General features: G+C 42.5%; 1 protein-coding gene across 1 annotated transcript in view; it reads right to left on the reverse strand.

Annotated features, from left to right (window-relative positions):
* Positions 1 to 22,078, reverse strand: part of efnb1 (ephrin-B1) — a 41,127-nt gene extending 19,049 nt beyond the window's left edge. The window contains exons 1-2 of the mRNA XM_067257473.1: positions 21,082 to 22,078; positions 1,863 to 2,140 (exon numbers count right to left, since the gene is read on the reverse strand). Coding sequence (XP_067113574.1) covers positions 1,863 to 2,140; positions 21,082 to 21,200 — 397 coding nt within the window. The 5' untranslated portion in view covers positions 21,201 to 22,078. The remainder of the gene's footprint in view (positions 1 to 1,862; positions 2,141 to 21,081) is intronic.
* Positions 22,079 to 24,942: the final 2,864 nt, after the last annotated feature.

Consider the following 24,942-nt stretch of genomic DNA (forward strand, 5'->3'; position numbering starts at 1 on the left):
ACAGGATATAATACAACGCAATGCTACGTGTACATGCTGAATTCCTGGCCGGTCGCTGGAGTCATTCTCAGTATTATCTCTGCTCTGACGATGTTTACAGAGCAGTATAAATGTCGTAAAGGATCACGAGTCCCCTGATAGTGAGCAGTTAAAAAACGATGTCATAGAGCGACTCAGAGAGAGAGAGCTAAGTGCTCAAAGCTGGAGCAGACTAGTTCAATTGCCTCCAGACATTTATATAAAAACCTGGGACTTGAATCTTATCAGCAGAGTGATGCCTAATAGAAAAATCTTTACCCGAGAGTTGTATTGAGACGTTTTGGCACAGCAATTGAATACAGTATGATGAATCGATGCTGTCTCACGAATTTTCATGGTCAGCTGTTTTGAGTCAAAAGGAAACTAAGATATGACCTCAATAAGGAAACTCTTCAAGGTACTTTATTTTCCCCAATGTCATAAGAACTGCGTGGGCCTATAAAATAGCTTTATATGCCCTGGGTACAGACTAAATGTAACCTCTGTGATTCCTCCACAGTATGTTAAATACAGTATCAGTCAACACAAAACACTTGCAGCATGATTTGTTGTGTCCTCAGGACAAACAGTTCATACGGCATTCTCTGTCCTGTAAACGCACGTTTATTTATCTTACCTGCAGGCATACCAAGAAATCGCTGCTGTCCAAACTATTTTTCTTGACAACATCGTCAGTGCTTCCAGAAGCACGTTCTGAGAGGGCCATGAACTCCATTGATCAGAACATCAAAGAAACACACTTTTCTGTGAGAGAACAAGCGTTTGGGCGATGAAGGCCCTGCTCTCCAGCTTCTCGCTGTCATTCTCATGGAAACCAGAGAATCAGCTGTGAACTCTGAAGCTCATCGCTAATCTATCACAGGTCCGCACAGCTCAATGTGACAGGCTCCCTCGCTTATTCTCAACGTATCAACAGCGTTCCAAACAGTTCACTCAAAGATTTTGTATCTACAAAGCACCAAACTATACAACGAGAAATAATGTATTAAAAAAAAAAATAATTCACTCAATGTTTTCTTTTTTTATGAGGCCAGGTCTCCTTTTCCTCTACGACTACTCTGCACTTGAAAGAGCGTGACAAAAACATACCTCTAATATTAAACATTATAAAAGCATTAACCAGAGTTGCTGGGGGCGTTACAGATGCATATTTGGGATGGTTCTACGAACAGAGACTTGTCTGTTCAGAGGAGGTGGAGGAGGGCAGGAGATTCTTCCCTGGTAGAGATGATCTAAAGACCGTCTGGATTATAGGGTTAAAGCCACGTAGCCTTGGGCAGCAGACCTGTGGAGTAGGGTGAAGTCGATTATGTGCCGGTGTTAGGGTGTCAAGGCCAATAGGCTTGGCCCAGCGATGTGTAACAGAACAAATCAGCCGTGCTTGACTGGAGATGACCTCGCTGCCTCTGAGTCTCAGTGTTACCGCAACTGACCGGATCTGACAGAAACGATTTCTCCTCAGAGAGACTCAGGGACGCCTCTACGTTCAGAGTCACACTGCGACGTGAGAGCCAGCAGCACTTAAACAAAACAGGCCGGTAGGTAGTCAAGGCCTCTGTGGCTTTGTGAACCGTGGACAACCTGAACACGTTCAGTCCCTATGCACTCGCCAGAACTAAAACCAGCCTTCAGAGGGCATTAGAGGATGATACTAGTTGTGTGAGTTTACGGGGCTTACATGGAGAAGAAGTAAATAATTATTTTAATGGTCATATCAATCATCATGTTATGGTGGAAATCATAATATAACCTGCTATCGTTAGTATTCAGACACAACCACATACAACTTGTTGTAAAAGTATCCTGAAACGCAAAACACTTACAGGTGATGAAGTAGTTGATGTTCTTCTTGAACTCGAGGCCCATGTAGTTGGGGCTGAACTCCTGGAACTTGATGGTGAACTTGATGTCCTTCTCGGGCTTGTTACAGTTCACCAGCACGTTAGGGTCCATCACGGTGCTGCACGTCTCAGCCTGCTCCCGCTTCACCAGGTAGAGTTTGTAGAACTCGTAGGGACGCCCCATATCCCCCTTGGGGCAGATGATGTCCAGCTTGTCTCCGATCTGGGGGTACATCACCAGGCCTTTCCCAATCTGGAACCTGCAAGACACGGGGGACACAAGGTCAGTTTTTTTTAAAACATGAAAAAATATTTTGTCACAAATCAACCGCTTGTAAGAGGGATCTTTGCTTTGCGGTTGGTTGCTGTTTTTGCGCTTACATACTTTAGACAAACATTCTGATTTGAAATATGGAGAGATCTAAGACAGAGTGTTAGATTACCACGTAATGGACTGGTGTTGGCCGAGTGCATCCACACACATGACCCTCATGACCAGTTAACACGCAGATGAGTTTAAACACATGTTGAAATGGAACCGTCCATACAGAATGTTCCAAATAGATAGTCATGACGGGGTTGGACATTAGACTACATTTGGATGGACAGTGTGACTAACTGTCCAGTCACATGCTTACTGACATGATGTTTTATCTACCCACAACAAACAATCATTTCACACAGAAGAGGATACTGCATTAGACGCAGGCCTGATGTCAACAGTGCATCGGTATGACAGACTTGTCCGTGCTCTGAGTTTAATCTCGGCAGCCTTGCGGAGAGACAGACAGCACAGATAAGAACACAGCGCTGATGGACAGATGGACCGCATGCCTTATCGAGACTCCCCACGCCTTCTCTCTCTCCCAGCAAATGTATTTTGACATCTCCCTCTACAATTCAAAGCAACAGGCTTTGCCGAGTTCTATTCCTGGATTTAGCTTCACCGATTGGCTTTGATTCATCACACTTTATCTCCCTTTCTCTCCGCTGTGCTGAGGAGCGTAATCCAGAGAGCACGGCTGATACTGGCTGAGGTTTTGATCTGATGGGAAGGGGAACTAAATCTGTTTCATTTGTTTCTGTTTTGGCGTGGCTTCTTTGCGTGCAAACATCCTCATCTAGGTTGCTAGAGAGAGAGTCTCACTATGTGTTTCAGTACGAGTAACTTTTATAATTTAATTATTATTTTTTTCCTCTTCGTTTTACATGCTCACACACGGTACCCAACCAGTTTCAACATGGTGATGAGAAAACCCATCCAGGATTCATTCCTTTCATGTCTTGGCAGAAAGATTGAGACTGACTCACTAAAACTCCCATATCTGTGTGAAACCCATGCCATGCTTTGCTTACACAAAAAGATCTCCATGATAAAATTATATCATAATAAAAAGTACTGTCAATCTTGTAGGCTTCCTTCAGCCTGTGATACAGTGCACTGTCATACAGTACACCAGCCTGTCATACAGTACACCATTTCTCTCCATGTTGTATTCTCAATTCCCTCTCTCGTTTTGCATTACTGAGATTTAACTACCAGATATACAAAGCAGAGGCCAATGTACCGTAGGTCTTAAAATGTAACCTACGTGAAACATTAACAGCTCTCGAGTCCAGCAACATATTATTGAAAATACATGTTTCATGTGCTGTAATAGAAACGTACTGTACTGCCGTGTGCACACGCACACGCACACACACACAGTCAACAGTTGTGGGCAGCCTGGAGCGAGCAGCACACCGCGCACAGCCCTGCGGTTAGGTTTGTTGTGTGTCTTTTACTCCTCAAACACTGGCTCCTCTGTTCGGCCCTCCCAAACCTGTTTGATTTGCCCTTCTTCTCCGGCTTTCTCAGGGACTGATCAGGTGTCTGGGTTTAGTTTCACGATTGTCTCCCAAGTGTTTCTGGGCCAATGGAAAAGCATTCTTCATCGTGTGTACATAATGTATCTCTGTTAGCAAACTTTCTCAATCTCACACTCAGCGTCCCACAAAGCAGCAATGTCTCTCTCTGTTATAATCCTCTGTATTTATGGTCATGGGACCGGAGGAGGACAAGGTGGACGGCCAGAGGCCAACACAAAGTCATGCGTCTCACAAAGGTTCACTGCATTTGAGGAAGCCGACTGTATAAAGAGGAGAAACCTAAACCAGCTTTGTTACAACTTGTCCGACTCCTCGAATAAAAACAGCTTTGTGACAGAACACACACACACACACACGACACAGCGGAAGAGCTGTCTCTCTCTCTCTCTCTCTCTGTCTGCTCCCCCTCTTCTGTTCATGGATTTGGTCTCGCATGAGCAAAACAAAATGGAAGACAAGTCAAAAAACAACAACTAAAAAGTGAAACAATGGAGCCTGGTGAGCCGGAACAGCTCGCGTTCCCCAACGCTCCGCTCGCCGCGGTGCTGTCCTGTGTCGATTAGGACGTCTGAGGTTTGGAGGAGTGCAGAGAGCCCATTCTGAGTACTAGAAACGTCCAAACAGACCCTGCGTTGGGTTTGTGCTGACAAAACAGGACTTCTGCTGAGAGGAGCTAAGAGGCCGAGCACAGGCATCGCCGAGGCTATTTAGATTCCACGGCGAACGGTGGAAATTACAGGTCATCTTCACGATTAGGGCTCTGAGCCCTGAATATCCTCCTACCACTTTCCATAGGAAATGCGGTTTAGAGAGTTTAGAGAGTGACAATTTGACGTGGCAGGGAAGGGATCTCTCTGCTTCATTACTATTATTTCCAGGACAGAAATCAGCAGACACAGTAGGGTATTATATGTGTTTTAAAGCGTAATGAATATTAATGAGATTGATTAGCATATTCATCGGGGGTGCTCAATGATTGCCATTTCATTCACTTTGCCATCTTACAAATCCTTTCATGTCCTTTCAATGCTGATTTTTCATCTGAGGAAGAATGGTTTTATTTCAGCTTTCTCCACGGTCGGCAGGGTTTGTCAGGAGTTTCATCTTCCAATGCGGAGGCACTCTGGGAGACTTTGAGAAACAAATACTGCCTGTAAGACGCAAGAGCTGGGAGGTCTGGAAATCACAGGAGTTATGATGCACACAGGTCTGCATGTTGTTTTGTAGCAGTTTTTTTTCCCTCTGTAAGAAAAATGTATAAAGATGTCTTCGTAAAACATTTCCAAAGATTTAATATACTTACCATCCTGAGAGAATATTTTAGAGTAAAACTAAGTGCTTAGTTTCCCCAATGGATTATTCTTAAAGCAAAAAACACAACGCTTGCAACTAAATATAAAAATAAAGAAAAATCTAAGGGGACAAGATTTATGTTTCTTTCTTTACTGAGTGCATTTCTAAAATGTACCAAAGAGGTGGATTTGATTTTCATATACAGCTAATCCGTCAGAAGCAGGTAGCCTCTCTCTCTCTCTCTCTTCCTTTCTTACTCCAGACTGGACGTAGTGGGCCCCTGGGAATCTGTTTAGCATACGGAGGGACAAGGACCTTATCTCTGCCGCACACGCTAGAGAACGGCCTTCAGCGGAGACACAGTCACGGCGAGCTCCAGGCTCAATCTCTAGGCGCAGGGCCCTCAAAGTCAATAATCTGGTAAACATTACAAAAACACCAATTTAAGCCATAAGGGTACGATTACTGATGGGAGTAGGGTCTGGAGATTAACCTTGCTTCTGTTGTCATTTCACAGCATTTTGTAATCTTGATGTTTCATCGTTATGACAACAATGAGGAAAAATGACCAATTAAAAACGGCAGATTTTGTGACATGAAACTAAAGGCGTTGCAATAACCAAGTCAATATTTGGAACCTCTACGTATGTTTTCTTAGCAGTGAGGGTATTTGCATTATAATAAACTTGGCAAGGTCGCAACCCCTGGTAGACATTTGGCTCCATTATGCTCAGAAGCTGACCACAAAGACCTGAATTGCAGTCACTCTTTTCAAACCCATCAATGAAGACGTCAACTTCTGTCAACCCTCTCCTGCTCCTTAAACAAACCATGTTGAAATCAAATTAAATCCAACGCTTATGGCAGTATCTTTGTCACTGCAGGGAGCTGCTTAATCAAATTGGGTTAAATATAGCAGGTGCAGGGACAAACTCCTGCCTTATGGGGACATTTGAAGGATCAAACTCATCTTTATTGTCTGTGGCGCTCGTTATCAAACTCTGAAAGACAAGAAGAAGAAAAAAGAAGTAATCTTTTGTTCTTGACTCATTTGTGCTTCCTACACACTTAAAGCCTCGGCAGTTCTATTGAGGCTTCAGATGAAACAAGGCCTCATTCTCTCTCCAATCCCATTTTCAAGATGCACCCGTTTGGCATATACAAGTTGCTATGGAAACGTTATGATTTTTTTTACCACAATTATTCTCCCTTCTGTCTCTGTCTCTCTCTCGCTCTCTCCCTCTCTCGCCCTCCTCTATCCCATCATCTCTGATTGGACATGATTGAATATTCTATAGCTGTTGGCCTGGACGAAAAAAAATACACTAATTTCCGAAAGCCTTTATAAAACTGGTTAAGAAGGCCAATGGGAGTCACTAACAGATATAGCTACACTTGTTTGTGCTGTGAACTTCATGTTCGTTTCTGCGCTATAGTTGTTTGTATTTTTATGTGGCTGCTTTCATGTCCAAGACACATTTCCCTAGGGATAAAAAAGCAATCTTGAATTTAAAAATAAATCTTACAAACCATTGTTTTAATCATGTTGGTCATTATAGTTAAACGAAGGGATGTTGCAAGTCGGCTTGTTTGAAAGTTTCTTTAGTTAATTACATCTATGAACCCACCAAGCCATCGTTGCTGTTACCCCCTACCCCCTACCCCTACCCCCACTACCCCCCCAACCCACAGGGGTTTAACGTAGCTCCTCCCTCCAAAACTCCCTCTCAGAGCCCAGGGACGAACGACAAGTCCGCTCGGCCAAAACTCTCAAGCGCACTCAATTTCAAACAACTAAACACGGATTTAGAGCAACTTGAATGCAACCAATTAAAGAGCTGAAATATGTGGTCCATGCAAATGAAGTTTAATCATTCACATGCTCTCACAAAGCTACTGAGATCTTCACACTGGGAGAAAAGAGCTCGGATGAGTGGCATCGCCTCCCCCCCCCCCTCACACATTCCAAGGGAGAATTCAAGCACATGACTTGGCATACCCCGTCTATCCCACAATGCCCCTCTGCAGGAGGAGTTATCCGATGGAAAAGCAAAGAAGGGTACGACTAGTCAGGGTTCTAAAGCCAGCGCCATTCAGGGCTCCTTCAATGGGCCTGGGGCGAGCTCGTAGGCTGGGTACGCTCGCAGCCTTCAGTCCTGAGGACTTTGCATTCGTTATTCGAAAGTTAAGCTTCATCTACGATGGCTTGTGTCTAAGTCATAATTGAATAATGCTTTATTTTATGAGGAGCTGTTTTAAACATGTCTGTTGCATCCAGACGGTCCTCCCAGAACCAGCATGTCCCCAGGCCTATTTCTGGTGTTGTATAAAAATGCAGATTGGCAGGTATCGTTTTCCTTCAAGCCTGCAAATCATTAACTAACAGAAAAACATCTTCTGGCTCTGACAGTAATTTAAGGGTAAGAGAACCACAAGTCAAACAAGCTGTTTTGCTGAGAGAACATCGTCAAAAACAAACGTTTCAAAAAAGCTGTTCCCCGTGCATCTGATAAACAAAATCCTTTTCTACGACTCCTCACCATGTAAGCAACAGTAGGCACTAACCATGTGACCTGTGGATCTGACACCTCACCATGAGGTGCCTCACCAGGGCGTCCCACACCATGCCTCAGCTTCGGTTAACATACGGTTAATGTCTTTGCTCGTTTATAGTATAATACCTTATAGGGGTACAGTACAAACAGCCATTTCACCCCTAAAGCAGTTCTTTGGTTACGGTTGCTAAATACAAGCTTGGCATTGTTCAGTCCAGTAGAATGGCGTTTGTGTGAATGGGCTGCAGTCTAGTTTACAGACACTTGCAGCACAGTGCTATGCTGTAAGAAGAGATTTACAGCCAATAACATATATCCCTCCTGCCAACCTGATTACACTGCAACTACAGCCAATTACATCTCGTGACAGGAGGCAGATAATCAGCCTACCTTTCCTCATACAACTGTTAGTCACCCATAAATTAAGGGACTACAGATTTCCAACAACTAAATCCAATCAACAAAACGATTAACCTCAACAACTGACACGGATATGGTACACAAGGATGAGATCAAGTTTGGGTGGGTGGATAGTTACAGTAGGACAAGCCAGGCCGTCTTTAAGAGGCCCTGTGTTACCGATCATTACTGTACATCCAGATCTCGCGTCCATGGAGATTCAATCTCCAGGGGTTCAGTAATTGCGACATGACTGTGTGTCTTCCAGATCAAGGCCCTTGTTAGAAGCTTCAGTTGAGTCTGTATTCTGGAGAAGAGCCCTGGGCTAGCGGTGTGAATCAACTTCTCATGTCAATTATCCTGACACTTTTTGAAAAGCTAGTCAGACAGTCAAAACGTGTGTCAACATCATCTGTGTGTTGCCTTGATTTCTCAACTTCTTCATTTCATCTACACCCACTATCAAAAGAGAGATCAGGTGTACTAAGCTGTCACGTTGCTTCTGATGGATACTTCTAGCTGACGAAACCAGGCAGAGAGGTTTTACGGTTGCATCTGCAAGTTCTGTTTACATTTGAGATTAGTGACTACTCGTTGACTTGTAGAAAAATGATACCACACAGTTCTTGAATATTTGGAAACCTGTTCGAGCATGTGAGCATTCCCAACGCAAACACACATGAACAGACACCATGCCGTCTCAGCCCAAAGAAATTGACGAGCGCCCCAGGTATGACTAACTTAGACACTCCCAAACTGAAACTCTTGCACACAACTTCCTCGCACGATGACTAAAAGTCGACACCTGAAAAGAACAAACAAGATTGCTTTGTCTACAATGTACAAACTAAAGAAACGCAGTTTCAGACACCCAAAATAATTTGGTAACTGAGAACACTAGCCAACATAAACTTACCACAGCGGTAAAACGTCATGACTTGGCCAAAATATATTTGCAAAACTGTTATTTGCTTCTTTAGCATGACACAGTAAATACCAACCACGAAGGAATGCTGAACAATGAGACAACAAAGGCTGAAGGCCTTCCCCAGAAGCACGGTTACCTCCCCCTCCTCTCCTAGCACCAACATGACTTCACAAGAGGGGGGAGAACAGCAATGCTTGGTTTTTAGGGGCAGGTGATTACAGAAGCAGGTGATTACACAGATTGGAGAAAGGTGTGAAAAATGAATCTAGGGTTAGGGACAACCCGAAACCTGACGACATTCCACTGGAATCTCTTCATGCTTATGGGACAATAAGAAAGAACTGAGTTAATTTAAGTCTTTGTTGAAAACATTTGTGAACTAGATGCAGATTAAGATGTGCAGTGTATATATATGTGAAAACAGTAAAATACTTACACCCAATGCATATTCAGTATTTACACACACACACACACTCACACACACATGTATTTTCTAATACACATAATATACACGCTACATATTTATATAATGTGCATACTTTGAGAAGTGTTTAATGCATCTGTGATAGATGAAGAGATCAAAAAGAAACCCACATGGTTAAGTGGCAGTGGTCGGTGGGTGTTAAACTGAAGACACCCCCGCTGTCCTCCCTTCTATGCTCTGATGTCACAGTAAACGTGCTGCTCTGATGTCACAGTAAACGTGCTGCTCTGATGTCACAGTAAACGTGCTGATCTGATGTCACAGTAAACGTGCTGCTCTGATGTCACAGTAAACGTGCTGCTCTGATGTCACAGTAAACGTGCTGCTCTGATGTCACAGTAAACGTGCTGATCTGATGTCACAGTTAACGTGCTGCTCTGATGTCACAGTAAACGTGCTGCTCTGATGTCACAGTAAACGTGCTGCTCTGATGTCACAGTAAACTTGCTGCTCTGATGTTTTTCGTCTTAGACGTGTAATGAGCTGTTCCACATCCAGAAAGCCAGCCTCATTCATCCAGCTCACGCCCAGAAGCCCAGAGGCAGGTCCTCGCTGGTGATTACTCTGAACACCACGCATGACCCTCGGACGGGTCCCACATGACAACGCATGGCAACCAGGGAACAGGACAAAACCAGACATGAAGAGATTTATGATCTAACTGTACAAACTATGAAGGGAATAAAAGGTTGTGTTGATTCTACACCTCCTGTAACAGTGTTCTGTATTTATCTTTCTTTGTTAAGAAATGAACCATCACAGTCCTCTTGCTCTTGCTTGGACGAGCATCGCATTCCTGAGGCAGGTTCCCCCGGATACGCCCCCCACCTCCCCCCCTCCCTTGTCGACGCCTGAATGCGTTCCCATCGGATTGGAAGAGAAAATGCCACAGGTCATCGTGGAGAGTATTGAGACGATGAGCTTGGCTTACTCTCTCTTCAGCTCTGACAGGGAACACGTGATTGGCAGCTTTCTTTATGCAGCCGACTGGGGAAAAGGACATCTCTCAATAATGCATTGTGACTGGGACCTGTCCAGTGGCTAGGAGTCGGTCTACTTTAAACATGTAACCTTGAGACAATTCGCTAGATATTTATAGAGGGGAGAGAAGGAAAAAGGGAGAAATACACAAGTAAGGACAAACCGTCGTGGGGAATTGGATTTCCAAATGCTACACTGACTGTTCCTATCTGGAAGTCTGTGGCCTTGCTTGAGGGAACTGGAAACCTTTCAGTGATCTAAAATATTGCGCGCTGACATTCTCAAGCAGCATTTGACGTGATTGGAACTGATCTGAATTGAGTTCCTTACACGGAATCGGTTCCAGAAAGGACTTAATGAGGATCTGTCTCCCCATCGGAGTCACTGATCAGGTTACAGACATGCAGCTCATTAGCTCAGAAACCAACAATGAGTAAATTAACAGGTCTGACTTGGCAAACTGGAAAAAAGCATTGCCCGAGCCTCCTGAGAGACAAAGACCAAAGACTCACAAATGTCTTTACTGCATCTGCAAAGTCTGTCAGTTCATTAAGTCATTCTGTCTGACACACAGGTCATATAATTAGTGTTGAGCTGGCCTGGAAGTTGTGGCCTCTCCTATATATGAAGACATCACAAATCCTGACTGTCACTGAGGACAGAGCTAATTAATGGGACAAAAGGATGCAATATTAGGTCGCTGTCCAAGGCTACTTATCTATCAACACTTACAAAGATTATAGTCATTACAGTGTCTGTTTAAACCATCATGAAAAAAACCCTTGGAGGCTTACAAAACACCTGGCACAGCAAGTTCAAACATCTTTGGCACAACAACTATTTGATTGTCAAGGCTTGTCTGGAGGTTGAAGGAATACAGCATTAACAGCAAATATGTTTTTTCATCAAATAAAAAACCTCATCTGGAATTAAGAACACTTCATCCATGAAGCACGACAGCTGATGTCTGAAAGTTGATCTTGAATAAATAATTAATCAAAACCCCCTCAGCATTCACAGACAATTCTAAATAATTGCAGGTCTCCGCCTGCCCACATTTACATGTTGTCTGCCTCGTCTCTTCGTACAACCCTGAGACAATCCTTTCAGAGTCAAGCACAGATGAGAAAGGAGCACTGCCTCACAGCGAAGAAGGCAACAAAGAGAACTCAATGATGGCCTGCCATTAAGAGTGACAACTCAATCTCACACGGGTTAGCTGAGCAGCACAATGTGACAATTTCCACTGATTGGGATCACAGTCAACCAGCTAACATATGTATTTCTCATGAGAGGGCTTTGCTCTGATGCTCCATTTTGTTTGAGAGGACATATCAAGTGTAAAATCACCCTCTTGGAAACACATGCATGTCATGTAAAACTTGATGACAGCAAAGACAATGCTTAACTAGAGAGATGAAGCCATCTATATAAATGCAAATGAAATCTCCACCCAGCAGGCAGAAACACACTGTTTACTGTCAAGAGGAAACTAAGATGAAACAACTCATTGAACTTTGACCTTTTGGGCATGGTGAGGGAGTGCTTGTTACGCTTGTTGTGAACAAAACGTCTCTGTGATCCCATTAAAAAAAAAAACATAAATTTTAATTCTTTCATCGACTACAAAAGAGGCACCCCCCGAAACATGGGCTCCACCACAGCTAGCACAAACGGACAGAGCAGGCCAACACGCTTTCATTTGTAAAAGTGAAGCTAACACAACAACTAAAAATATCCCCCTCTCGTGGAACCACAAAAACAGAAAAAAACAGGAGATTGAATCGGTCCGCACGAGGCTGCTGTGAACTCGTCTGCTTCACTGCCTGGGGTGTGTACTACCGCGCTACTCTGACAAAGTTGACAGTCCAGTTCTCTCAGAGGCTTGTTCCTTCTTAATTGTAGCCCTCACAGTTTGTTTTTGTTTTTGTGGAACAGCCGGCTAATAGCTTAAGACAGCAGGGGGAAAGACATGCTATTAGGGAAGCTATATTATCACCATTAGGACCATCTGCAACCGATACTTGCCCTTAATCTCGCGGAGATCGGCCACACTGACACCGGAGAAGGCCTCAGACGACAAGTCTTCCCTTCTGTGGGGACAGCTGCAAGCTCGCAATGTGACTGCAGCTCCATGCACACACAGCTACCCAGCAGCACAGACACACACAGCCACCCAGCAGCACAGACACACACAGCCACCCAGCAGCACAGACACACACAGCCACCCAGCAGCACAGACACACACAGCCACCCAGCAGCACAGACACACACAGCCACCCAGCAGCACAGACACACACAGCCACCCAGCAGCTCCATGCACACACAGCCACCCAGCAGCACAGACACACACAGCCACCCAGCAGCACAGACACACACAGCTACCCAGCAGCACAGACACACACAGCCACCCAGCAGCACAGACACACACAGCCACCCAGCAGCACAGACACACACAGCCACCCAGCAGCACAGGCACACACAGGCATAACTGTGTTTGAGCAGACACAATGGCAAAGCTAGAGCACCATCACTTGACGTTTACAGGCCCAGCAAGGCCCCAACCCAGACACTTTTTTTTCTTCCAAGAATGAGTCTGAATAAAACCCCAAGAGAATTATCCTTCATTATTGGGGGTTTTAAGAATTAAAATGTATCTCATAAACATGTCCGTTAGTATTCTGTTTTAGATTCTTAGTAAAGATTAGAATATTTTATTTTCTTTATATTTTTTTCCACGCAGAGAATTAGAGCTGTATTAAAGAAAATCTGAATAGACTTTTGGGGTGCTAAGCCAGGCTATTTTTCAAACCTCACTCTGAAGGGATAAATGCTGACGCACTATAATAGCACTTGTCACACAGTGGACTCTCTTCGTGCCAGAACATTGTATCAGTGGACTGCTGGTTTTAGAGATTCCTCCCTCTTTTATAGTCCGATTATTCAGTCGGACTAGATTTGGGAACACTGGAATCAGGGGTTTTAGAACAGCTAGCCTGATAGCAAAGAATGCCTGCATATTATCCCCCGGTATCAAATAACTATTACGATTTGGGCGTTGCATGCTGGGTGCTTTGGTATGGCAGATGTTGGTCTGACAGGGTTGTTTGAAGTGTCAACTGCTCTAACTCGCTTCTCACTTCAAAAACACAGTAGTCAACCATGAAAATATTGTTTCTTGTGTTAAGAGTCTAGTTTTTGAAATGGCCTTCGATTTAAAATACATCTGTTGGTTTACATAATCTCAAGCTTCCTTTAAACACAGCTTGTTCACCAAAATTCTCATGACAGATGCACCAAGACTAATCGCTAAAAGGCAGTTGTAGTGTGGCGAAACTTCTGACTCAAACAAGTTTTAATCCTCACTTTAGAGGAGGTTCAACCCAGCTTTTCAGTTGAGGTTAAATAGAAAAACTCATCCACCAAAACTTCCCACCAATACAAATATTTTACGTTTCCAAGGATAACCTTGATCCAGAATATAATAGCATGTAAATATCGTGTGTCATCTGCGGAACAAGCAAGAAAGTAAATCATGAGAAGAGATGCGTTATAAAAATTACTAGTTTGGGGTACTTTAGTGCCTTCAGTAGTTTTCAACGGCCAATTTAAAAACAGGAAACATTCCATTGGAGAGTATGGCTTGGGTGTCACAATCTCATCGGTCAGTGCCTGCACAGTGTGCTCTTTGACCTCACTGCAGTCAGACAATGCCCTTCTCTCTCGGAGAAGTACCTGTTCTCCAGACAATGTCATTTATTTTAACGTGAAAGACCAAACAGGAGAAGAATTTCAATCTGGCTTTGTTAGGAACTTCATTGTTTGCTCGTTTCCTCCCTCAGACTGACAGGACACCCACCACCTCTCAAAAGCAAATTCATTCGTTTGTAGGATTTAAATCCTTTTGGTATGTTTGCATTGTCCTCAGCAGCCTCAAATGTCCTTTTTAGTAATAAAAATATATATATAAAATAAAAAACTTAAATAATTTTTTTAAGAAAAGTTCTAAATAAGTAGGTGAGGAAATAATTCTAAAACGTTGACTATTTCACACTATCAGAATAACCAGGAAATCAAAATAATTCATTAATGGACTTCAAATCCCACTTGCTTTAAGCCCCTTAGGATTTCTCTGTTCCCTCCCTGGGGCACACAGCCTCAAGCCACTACTGCAGAATCGCAAAAACTGAGCGAGGCTTTAATTTTCTCTGCTAAGTTTCAAAGAAGAATACAAACTATAACTGCAGCTAACTGAAGTTTGTCTAAACTTCATCAGAATTTTTAAAAACTAGGATCCTGTTCGTTCTTAGTCCCCCCACAATCCCCCCCCCCCCTGCTTCTTCTTCTGCATTTGGGCAGATTCCTTTGCAGCCTCCTGTATAGAGCGGGGAGAGAATGCTTCCCGGCGTGAGCCTATTGAGCCGCTCTCTCCAGCTGCCAGGGCACTCGGCTGTTTGGGGGCCCGCCAGCTCTAGGGAGCAGCACCGTTACCAGCGTGACTTTTAATCCACCTACCCCCCCAAGCACTCCCCCAGCACCCCACCCCCCCAGCTCTGAGCAGTGGTCGGGGGAATCCTTTCATGCTGGTCATTCACACAGCAACGCCCGTAGAGGGTCGTGGAGGAGCCCGGAGGAAGGGGTTAAAGGGGGCAGGGAGAGAGCGCTGGCTTACAGGCCCACGGGATGGCTGGTCTTTGTGGAGCTGGACAGACAGACAAGACAGACAGACAATGCAGGGTGGAAAACTTGAGGACGGGTCCCGTCACACAGGCACCCTCTGTGGAGGATCAGAATAACGATCGTGTTCATGAAATGTAAATGATTCGCCGGGATGAAAAAATAAATAAACGTACTCTTAAGGGCAGCATGACTGTTCTCATCCTTGCCTGTGTTAAGATATTTCTGCTGTGTAATTTCTCTCATTACCAACTGTGAAAATTAAAAGGGTCTGTTTCACAATTAATATTAATTCCAGCAAAGAGTCCATCTGGCACTGTGACACACTTACGGACCCAGCAGGCTCATGGCATCGACCATTTAGTTCAATCTGCTTTGAGACGGCAGCTCTAACGGGCTTTGGGTTGGCTGTCAGAGCCTTCCGTTCCAGAGCCGGGCCCCTGATCCAGAATCCAGACAGACACGAGAGGTTCCCTGCTGTTGTCCTGCTCTCAACCATCATCACACCAGCTCTGCCTGTTCATACAGGTCAAGACTTGAGTTTTCAAGATCTTAAAACTCTATTTTTTATATGTGTATATATATATCTTTTTACTTTTTCGTATTTATGTATAGAGACAGGAGGAGAGAGAGAAAAGGGGGGGGGAAGAGGGAAAAAAAGAGAGACAGGAAAGCAGGGAGACAGAAAAGGGAAATGGAGGAAAAGGCACCCAGGCCCGAGTTAAGGCCTTGGCCTTGGCGGTGCATGTATCCACCAGGTCTGCCTCTCTCTGTGAAGCTGATGGAGCAGAACAGCCTGGACGACCACCACAAGGATCCTGAGTCACTTGTACCGTCCACACAGTCCCAGCCTGGATGAACCTGCACGAAATAGCACGTGCCGAAAAACAATACAATTCCACGTTCTCTTGCTGTCTTTCCCACATCGACCAGAAGGGTTTGCGTTGCAAACCGTGCGAATGAAAAACAATTACAGTTACAGCGAAACAGAGGGTGCTTTGTCAATTTGTGGCACTTGTTGAAGGGCGTATCTGTTTCCAGATATCACAGCTGGGTGATGTGTGTCCCCTACAACTACAAAGCAGAACAGTCTGTCTGACGACACATTTGTGTGACCTCTCCCTCAGATATGGAACATCTGTTATCCTTGTGCTAGTCAATCTCCATGAACACTAGACCCCAGCCACCATGTTGGAGCAAGTGCGAGCTAGCAGGCATGTAGCGCTCACACCCTCCCCCCCCCCCGATCCCCAATCCCTTGATTGTTTGGTAGAGTCCGATGACCGTTGAAGTTGACTTAGGGAACAGTCATGGATCGAAAGTGCCAAACAATGGTGTTCTTGTGCTGTTCAACAACGAACTGAAACGGCTCTGGCAGTTAATAGGGACTCAAAGAGTTGCAGTGAACTGTATGGAACTGGGTGAAGAGATGGAAAAACACATGAATCCGTTCTCGCATGCAAATTCAGATAAATGTCAGTTATGAAACCACGGCCATCAGGACTGAAGCACTCTGGCGGATAGTTATTTTTTTTCTTTCTATTATGCATCTACAGTATTTTTCAGCCTCAAGTACAGTGGTCTATGTTTATGGGCGCTCATGCATACACATTTAGGCCTGTGAGTTCATCTTTACTATCCCATCTATAGAATAACATACAAGAAAACAAATCAGCATGTAGACAACATGAATGTTTCACAATAGCATAATTTGGCTGAAACTGTATGAGTATGTAGATGCCTTTGTTCAACCATTAGAGAGCTATACTTTTAAGGAGCATTTCTGCATGAGTCAGTGCATAGGCGCTCTCTGCATAAACTGTCAAAATAATTTATTGAAATGTTTTTGCATAGGCACAAGGGGGAAAAAAGCCACAAAAATAACATCAACCATTCTATATTTGACTGCTAGAGATTTAGACAGTCCATTAACAGTTGGTTTGACAGTAAATGTTTCTCCCCAGTGACTCTCAACAACACAACCCAGAATATTAAGTGAGTAATTGGGGAAGAGGCTTCGTAAACTTGTTAGGGCAGCAACTGTGCCAAGAACGGCGACCCAAAAATTAAACCAAGGTTCCTAAAACATTTATGTTGTTAAATACAGAGGAAACACGATCCACATAAGAGGAAGTACAGACTCCATTAGCTGCCTATTTCCATGTTGCAGGCAGCTCTGAATCATCAGCATACAACAGCAAACACCACGACTCATGAATCCAGTCCTGGCGTGTTAGCCTGAGCTACTGAACACCATGCAGACCAAAAAATGGCGGAATCTAGATGACTGTCTGGCCTCAAGCACTAACGCTTTCTAGAGGTGGAATATCAGAGTCCCTAATGACACAATGACTGCTTTTACCCTCCTTTCATTCCCGGAACTAAGCCGTACTGAGGTGGCTTTAAGTCCCAGCTCTTTGTGATGGGAGTCTGGGTTCCTGTGAAACGTTATCAGAAACGGCGTGCGGAGGAGGGGGGGCAAAACACTCCTGTGACACCCCTCAAAGGATTCCCTTTCTTGTGTAAACTCAGTCTAAAACCCAGGGAGCAGGGGCATGGCTGGGTTCATTACAGACCGGAGGGGTTGGCACAGTCTATTTAAACAGTGACAGAGTTAATCTCTGGACTGTCACTTCTAATCACAGGAGCATTGATCATGATGCCACAGCGAGGAAAAGCTTCTCCTCTGCGTGGCTCCAACACATGGGCCTCTCTCCGTCTGCTAGCTGATCATCTGAAGCACAATCTCCAAGCTATGACTTAACAATCGGACGTGGAAGCCATACGACTGCACAGTTATTTCAAACACAGTGTCGTTTTCATTTGAATTAATTATTTACTGCGCTTGTGTGTATTGTACTACATATCTGAAAGCATTGTCTTGGGGGTTAAACCATAGGTTTTTAACTAAACAATGGGCGAGCAGTTATTTAATAGTTCCTCTTCACACAATTGTATCTTAAAGCTTGCTCTATTCACTTGATAACCCTGATAATTCATTAACTTACTGGTTAAAACATTAATCTGTCTTGTCTGGGGAATTCATTATCTATTTTACTGCTTGTCTGTTGGATAACTAATCAGAAACCAGTTAGTGGCACAAAAGTCATTTCTGATAACTGACTACATGATGTTATATATTGACATGCATGTTGGATACTTGCCGAATATAATATGAAATAATTGAATATTATAAAAAATATTTTGAAAAGAAAGTCTAGGTCCATAACCTTTGTGACCAGCCCTTAGGAACTTAATGGAAAAATAACAAAGCTATTTCTGTTCTCAAGCAAAGGCAGGTTGACTCCAGTCAAAGTGGAGGAACATGCAAACTCTTGTAGACACAGTAACTTGCACCACCTGCTTGGTCCCGTTTAAGACTTTTACGTGTTATTGTAAAAAGATAAAAATTACAGTACCAGCATTCTGAAAACGATCAGGGATGACATAGGGGAAAACTATAACAATATCACTGTCAAAACATATAAATTAGCACCCTGTGAGTTAAAACAATTGATCAAAAACATAACTTTCTATCACGTTTAATTGAAGTATATTTGGGGAATCTATTAAATCCAAGTTCATATGCTGAAAAATATTATGTTATTGTTTTTGCATAAAAGTTACATGTAAAATGTTTATTCAGGTATTTCTTAGGTTTCTTCTGAATGGCCCTCTCAAACCACTTTTACTAATTAAAGACAGATTTTAAATTAACCCTCTTATTTTATTCCCTCTTGAGAAATTAGAGAAAACAGGTTTGTTCAATATCAATAAATCCAATTATAATCTATTTCCCCTTTGGAAATGTTCTGGCTCTCTGAGGTTACAGTTGAATAATGTCATCAGAGTTGAAACAGAACCATGTAAGGTCTTCTAAGCTATTAGCAAAATTGTTGCCCAATGTCATCGCGGATTTTCTCTAGACATGCAAACCAATACAAAAAGACATTTAACTGCCAACCTGTTTAATTAGTTCACAAGAAAAACTATAAATCCTGGCCAAGTCTCTTCTCAACCACAGACTTGATCTTTTAACACAAACACCGTCTATTTTTCTGAGCTGTAGTTTGTTGCTCTTCCCAGTTTCCATATCTTTATCTTTATTTGCTTACAGTAGGATAGACGTGAATAAATAAATTTAAATTACTGAGCTCAAATAATTTCCCCGTTGGCCTTCTACTGAGAGCAGAACCTAACAAGATGTGCAGATTCATGTCACAGAACATCACAATTCCCATCCGAGGTTCAGGAGGACGACAAACACGCGTAGATACCGGCCAAGGCCATGCTACCCAGGGACGTCTGCAAAAACGTGTCTTTAAAAAATTGGAGAGCTGATTTGCCTGGAATGACTGTGGAAAGCCTGTAAGCAGCTTTGCAGAGTGATTTAACAGTTCTACTGTGGGGGTCGTGTTATTCCATATGTCTGTTTCCGAGTTAGACATCTATAAGCTCCTTGCTGGGCCATCACCTCAAGTCATAAAATTGTTACAGCCAACCAGAACCCAGACAATGTTTATTTAGGCTTCTTGAGAGTGCTTGCTTGGGGTCTGTTTTGCTATGTTATCAATTAGAAATACTGTTTTTCTCAACGTGCGTTTAGGTAATATTACTTTTTGTGGGGGCGTAACGTGTTAACTGAGTTGCAATGTTTTATGTAAAACATTCAAAATAATACCAAACATAAATTGTATCTTTGTTTTACACAAGATTGATACAAAATGACTGCTACTGCTGTCTGTTTATTAACAACAGTTTTATATGACACACAGTTCAAAACTTGAAACTACAACTTCATTTTATTTTTTTTTACTTTTTTTTTTTCGTTTGTGCGATGCTTTTATGTAGTCCTTTCGGATAATTCCATGCAACCCATCTTTAGTTAATTGTAATCCACAACTTCATACTTTATAATTAAACTTTCAGATGTACTTTTGATTGTCATGCAGCTTCCCATATTAACATGATGTCCTAATGCATCCGTTATCAGTGTTTCATTCCTTGCACTCAGGATGACCCAACTACAAGCGTTGTTGGGGCCTGAGTGGGTAAAACAGTACCAGTGGGATGAGTAAACAAACATCTAGTCACTTAAGAAAACAGACAGCAACTGTTGTACAACAACACAAAGCTCTTATTTTAACATCTGCTCAGTGTCCAATACTTTAGCGTTTAACACTGACTGATGAGGACAAGGTCTATCAAAACAACTTCACTCGACTCTATCACTGACCAACTTGGGTCTAATTCTGGAATATGTAAAGTGCCGTTAATATCAAGGATATTTTATTAGTTTTCAAATTCCAAACGATTAGGTAAACTAACAAAATGTGCCCATATTGAAGAGAGTTTTTAACATAAAAACAAACTGATCACAGTTTAGTGTCATAACCTTTTATGAGGTTGGCTGGTCTGATACACACAACTGTTGGTACTACTTTTTTATTTTCCCCTAAGCACAACTTTTAAAACTAAAAAAGTAGTATTATAGATGTTCTAAATATAATATTTGCAAAATACAACAGAAATGTGAAATATGTGGTATACTCAATGGTATAAACCTCTTTAAATTGACAAAGTAATCCTTCTCACAGAAGCTATGATTATAGAAGAGGATGATTGACAGTTTAGAGTATAGTTATTATATTAGACGGGATGGCCCATTCAAAGTCAAACTCACATGGATAAACTTGTGTGTGTGTGTGTGTGTGTGTGGCAATCTATCCAGAGAACACCTGAAAACACAAATACAAGAAAACACACACACACACACACACAGACGCCTGCTGCCACTTTGTCCCCCTAAAGAATGTAGGCTACCAGGACATGATGGGTCCTAAGTGATACCTTGCTAGTAAATTATTCATTCCATAACTATCTCCCGATCTAAATGAAGACAAAAAATGTCTATGACTTTTTTTAAGACCATTACCAATATACATTGGTTTATAGAAGGCGGCCCTCTCGTGCGGGATTATTTTACGTTTGGTTGCATCCTTAAAGGGCACTTACTTGGGATTTTGAGAGTTCCATATCACCGACTCCAAAGACTTGGCCATGGGCAACAGCGACCTGGAAAACACTGTCAAAATCCATAGGTAGTACTTCCAACTGCAACCTGAGCCAGCCATCTCCACGCTGAATGAGTGAGGTAAATCAAGCAGCAACTAAATTGTTCGAAACGTGGTTACAGTGTGAATCGGGCACAATTTCACATCCCATTCGCCAGCATAGCATGTAGATTCTTGAAATCCAGTACGTTGATGGTGGTTATTGATAACTGTCACTAAGGCGCTGTGTTCCGATCTGGCCGCGCTAACAATAGCAGGTGGAAATTATTACACAGAACCTTCAGACTTGTAAAAATTGTTTAGGTCACCACACACCGTAGCTCACTGATAAAGCTACTTTATAAATTGTCACTGTTATCCACTGGTCAAAATGTGTCAAGTCAGGTAACAAGTCCGTGAACTGGCGTGCGTTTTTCCGTTCTTCTGTCACATTTAATGCAGTTGCCTAAATGTGACCCTTTTGTCCTTGAATCTGAGAGAAATCTGGTATGTCCATTTGGCACATTTGTGATCTTGCTCTGTTTCGTCTAAAAATATACATCCAGTTCATTTCATTGATCAAGAACACGCATAAAACATTTTGAGGATCTTGAGAGAAGCCTACTCCATCCGTGCAATACCACCGGCTGCAGCAACAACAAAAAATACACACAAAATCCTTGCTTCGTTTCAACTTTGAATTATGTCTCCAGTCTTTTTACATATCAGCCCGTTGAAATATCTCAAAACAGTAGAGCTATTCTAGATACCAACTCATGTTCGAAGTCCGTCGTGATCTGATCCGTCCAAAGAAAGCTCAGAATTATTCACGGCATTTAGGCATTCGGTTAGGCTTTAATAGCCTATTAATTTCCATATAAAGACACTTTCTTTAAAAACTTCGACCGGGAGTCTGTACTGAACTCAACTCACGCGCGTTCAGTTCCACGGGCAGGCTACAATAGTTCCAACATGCAATGCATAGCCTACTGTGGGAGTCGATCCTCGCGCTCTCTCTGCTGCATACGTAATGCAACGCTTAGAAAAGCTCAGGCCACCCAACCAATCAACAGTTAGACAGTCCTCATTACACAGTTGTTCATCCTTCCCTTGACGGTAGAGACGAGGATTGTGTACAGTAGCCTGTGTAAATGGTCATTAAAAGATAATTGTGGTGCTTACAGTTGCAGGAACTGCAGTAGATCTACATTTAGGTCTAAATGTCCGCGGAATGGAAGACGTTTTAAACAGGTCAGGTAGTCAGACTTTACATGATGTCCGTTTTACAGACTGTAATTCATAATGTGGCTTTATATCCCTACTCAAACGTCAAAATAATATTTAAAAAATAGGTCTGTTTCAGAAGAAAAAGTTTGAGTGTTTTGTCCGGGAAGAGAACAATTCAAATGTATCTTTTGACAATGTTGCCCTCTATTGGAATGGATTGTAATTGTGTGAAGAATATCAGTGATGTAAGTGTGTTGGGGACTCATTGCCCGTCAACTAACAATATAACTTGAACCAATATTGATAATGGACATAGTCCTTTTCAAACCTGCAATTAGATTAACACTGCATCAACACACTTATATTTTCTTGTTGGAATGAACATCAACATTGTGGTACATGAATGCCATTATTTGTCATCTAAATTGTAAAAAGAAAATTTGGTGACCTCATACCTGTATCACTCTGAAGCAGAACTATGTAAGTAATCACAGGGCATAACTCAAGAATGACAGTCGGTTATATGTGACCTTTTGAAACTGCTGTAGCTTCATCCAAGAAGACTCACTAAAAATAGCTCATTGCTCTAAATTTGATGTTTGATTTGTAACCCACGTCAAACACATACATTTATATTGCATATTACATCCTGACATTTCATCTTACGTGTTGTAATTTTCCGTAACATTTCAAACACTGCCATGTGTACTTCAAACCCCCAAGAATCTTCCTTTGGATGTGATGGTCATTGGAAAAAGCATTTAGGTAGATTCTAAAGTGTCCCGTGAGAGGTGGAGTAATGTGGGGGTAATGGACACAGAACATGAAGCCTGCGGGGTGGGGGGTGCTCTCCCAGGTGCTGTGCCACAGCTACCACGTCCTTGAGAGACACATGAACTGTTCCAGGGAACACAGGAGGAGTTACTAACTAGGGAGACGCTCGATTTGTTCTTGTCTGAACAAGAGCATGGTCAGAACACAAATCTATAAAATATATGTGCTGTTCCTAAGTCACGAAACTCACGCATAAACGCACACGCGCGAACACACACACTCACACGCACACACACCTCAAAGAGGGTTTGAGAACGACTAAAATGTGATTGTTTTGTCTGTCTCAAGGGGTCTTGTGCGAAGAAAACGCCGGATTCCAAAGAACAACTGGAGATCACAACACTGCAGTGTTTTATCCCCTTTGCTGGGAGTTGAAGAGGGCGAAACTGAACGGCTTTACTGCAGCACAGACCCAAGCCTGGGGCCTGGGTAATTATAGGGTCTAAAATGTGTCATCAATTATTTATAAAAATGTAAGAATGAGCAATTTGCTTGTCGTCCAATATTTAGAAAGTTGCTTTAAAGTGAGTCATTGTGTGCCTACATAGTGGCTTCCAGAACATATTTATCAGTACCACGATAACAGCATTATGGAATCAATGATCGTGTGTTTAATGGGATTGTTTTTGTAGAACGGAAGACACGATTACGGAAGCTTTTGTATTCTGCTGCTCTGCCAGCTGGGATGAGGACTTTTCACAAGGAAAGAGCTTATGGCTGAATGTGCACAGCAAGAGCGAAGTTCTCTCTCCTTTCAGAGGGTAAAGGAATTCTAACTTTAAAAAGCTTCATTTAAATTAGTAGGAAACATGCCTTGGAGGATTATAAATCAGCTTTAGTCATATGAGGCCAATACCAGCTTCTCACAAGACACCGCTCTAGAGAGAATAAAGCCATTGCTCATAATTTTTTTATTTTTCTGTTCATTGTGGTAACTGAAATACAGTCACTTTCTGTATACTAAACGTTAGCTATTTTATATATATTAAAAAAGTGTGCATTATTGTGCATACACCGTATAATGTATATTACACATATATTCATATATAAAAAAGGGTTTGTGTGTGTGTGTCTTCGTTATTAATGCTTCAGAAGGAATGTCATTTAATTGGGGTATTATTATAATTTTTTTGCCTCTCCGGTGTGATCTAAATGTAATCTCCGATTAGCACCTCTCATGTCATGAAGTTCCAAACAGACAGTGGAGAGGCAGCAGAGCTGTAAAAGTCCTATAAAATCCAGCTGCTCTCCGTACAGCTGCTGCTTGTCCCACTCACAGGACAGGACTACAGGTCGTATTTACAGTGTGATTTCCAAAGCTAAGCTGCGATACAGATCATTACTCAGTGTCAACTAGTCCCATGAGCATTGTAGCACAACACATTGAAGTAACACTCCTGTAGTATCCATCTGAAGAGGGGAGATTTCACATCAAGAAACAGTTCAGAAAGTTTTTTTTTTTTATCTACGTTTTTATGTCACAGTCTGCCGCTATGAGAATATTCCAAAATATTCCAGTGTAGGCCATTCACAGATTGGGTTTGACAGATTGGTTGTATGCACCTTCCTGCCAAAGCAAATTCCTTGTCTGTGCAAACTTTCATGGCGAATAAATCCCATTCTGATTCTGATTCAGGGCATGGAAATCTCAGCCATTATGGCACAGTTGTTCTTCTGTCCCATGACGGAACACAATAAACCCATATATTTATCTGTCATGAGCATATTCCACACCACAACGTCAGATAAATGGATTTGTATA

Source organism: Osmerus mordax, chromosome 19 (assembly GCF_038355195.1).
Source record: "Osmerus mordax isolate fOsmMor3 chromosome 19, fOsmMor3.pri, whole genome shotgun sequence".
NCBI classification, from domain to species: Eukaryota; Metazoa; Chordata; class Actinopteri; order Osmeriformes; family Osmeridae; genus Osmerus; species Osmerus mordax.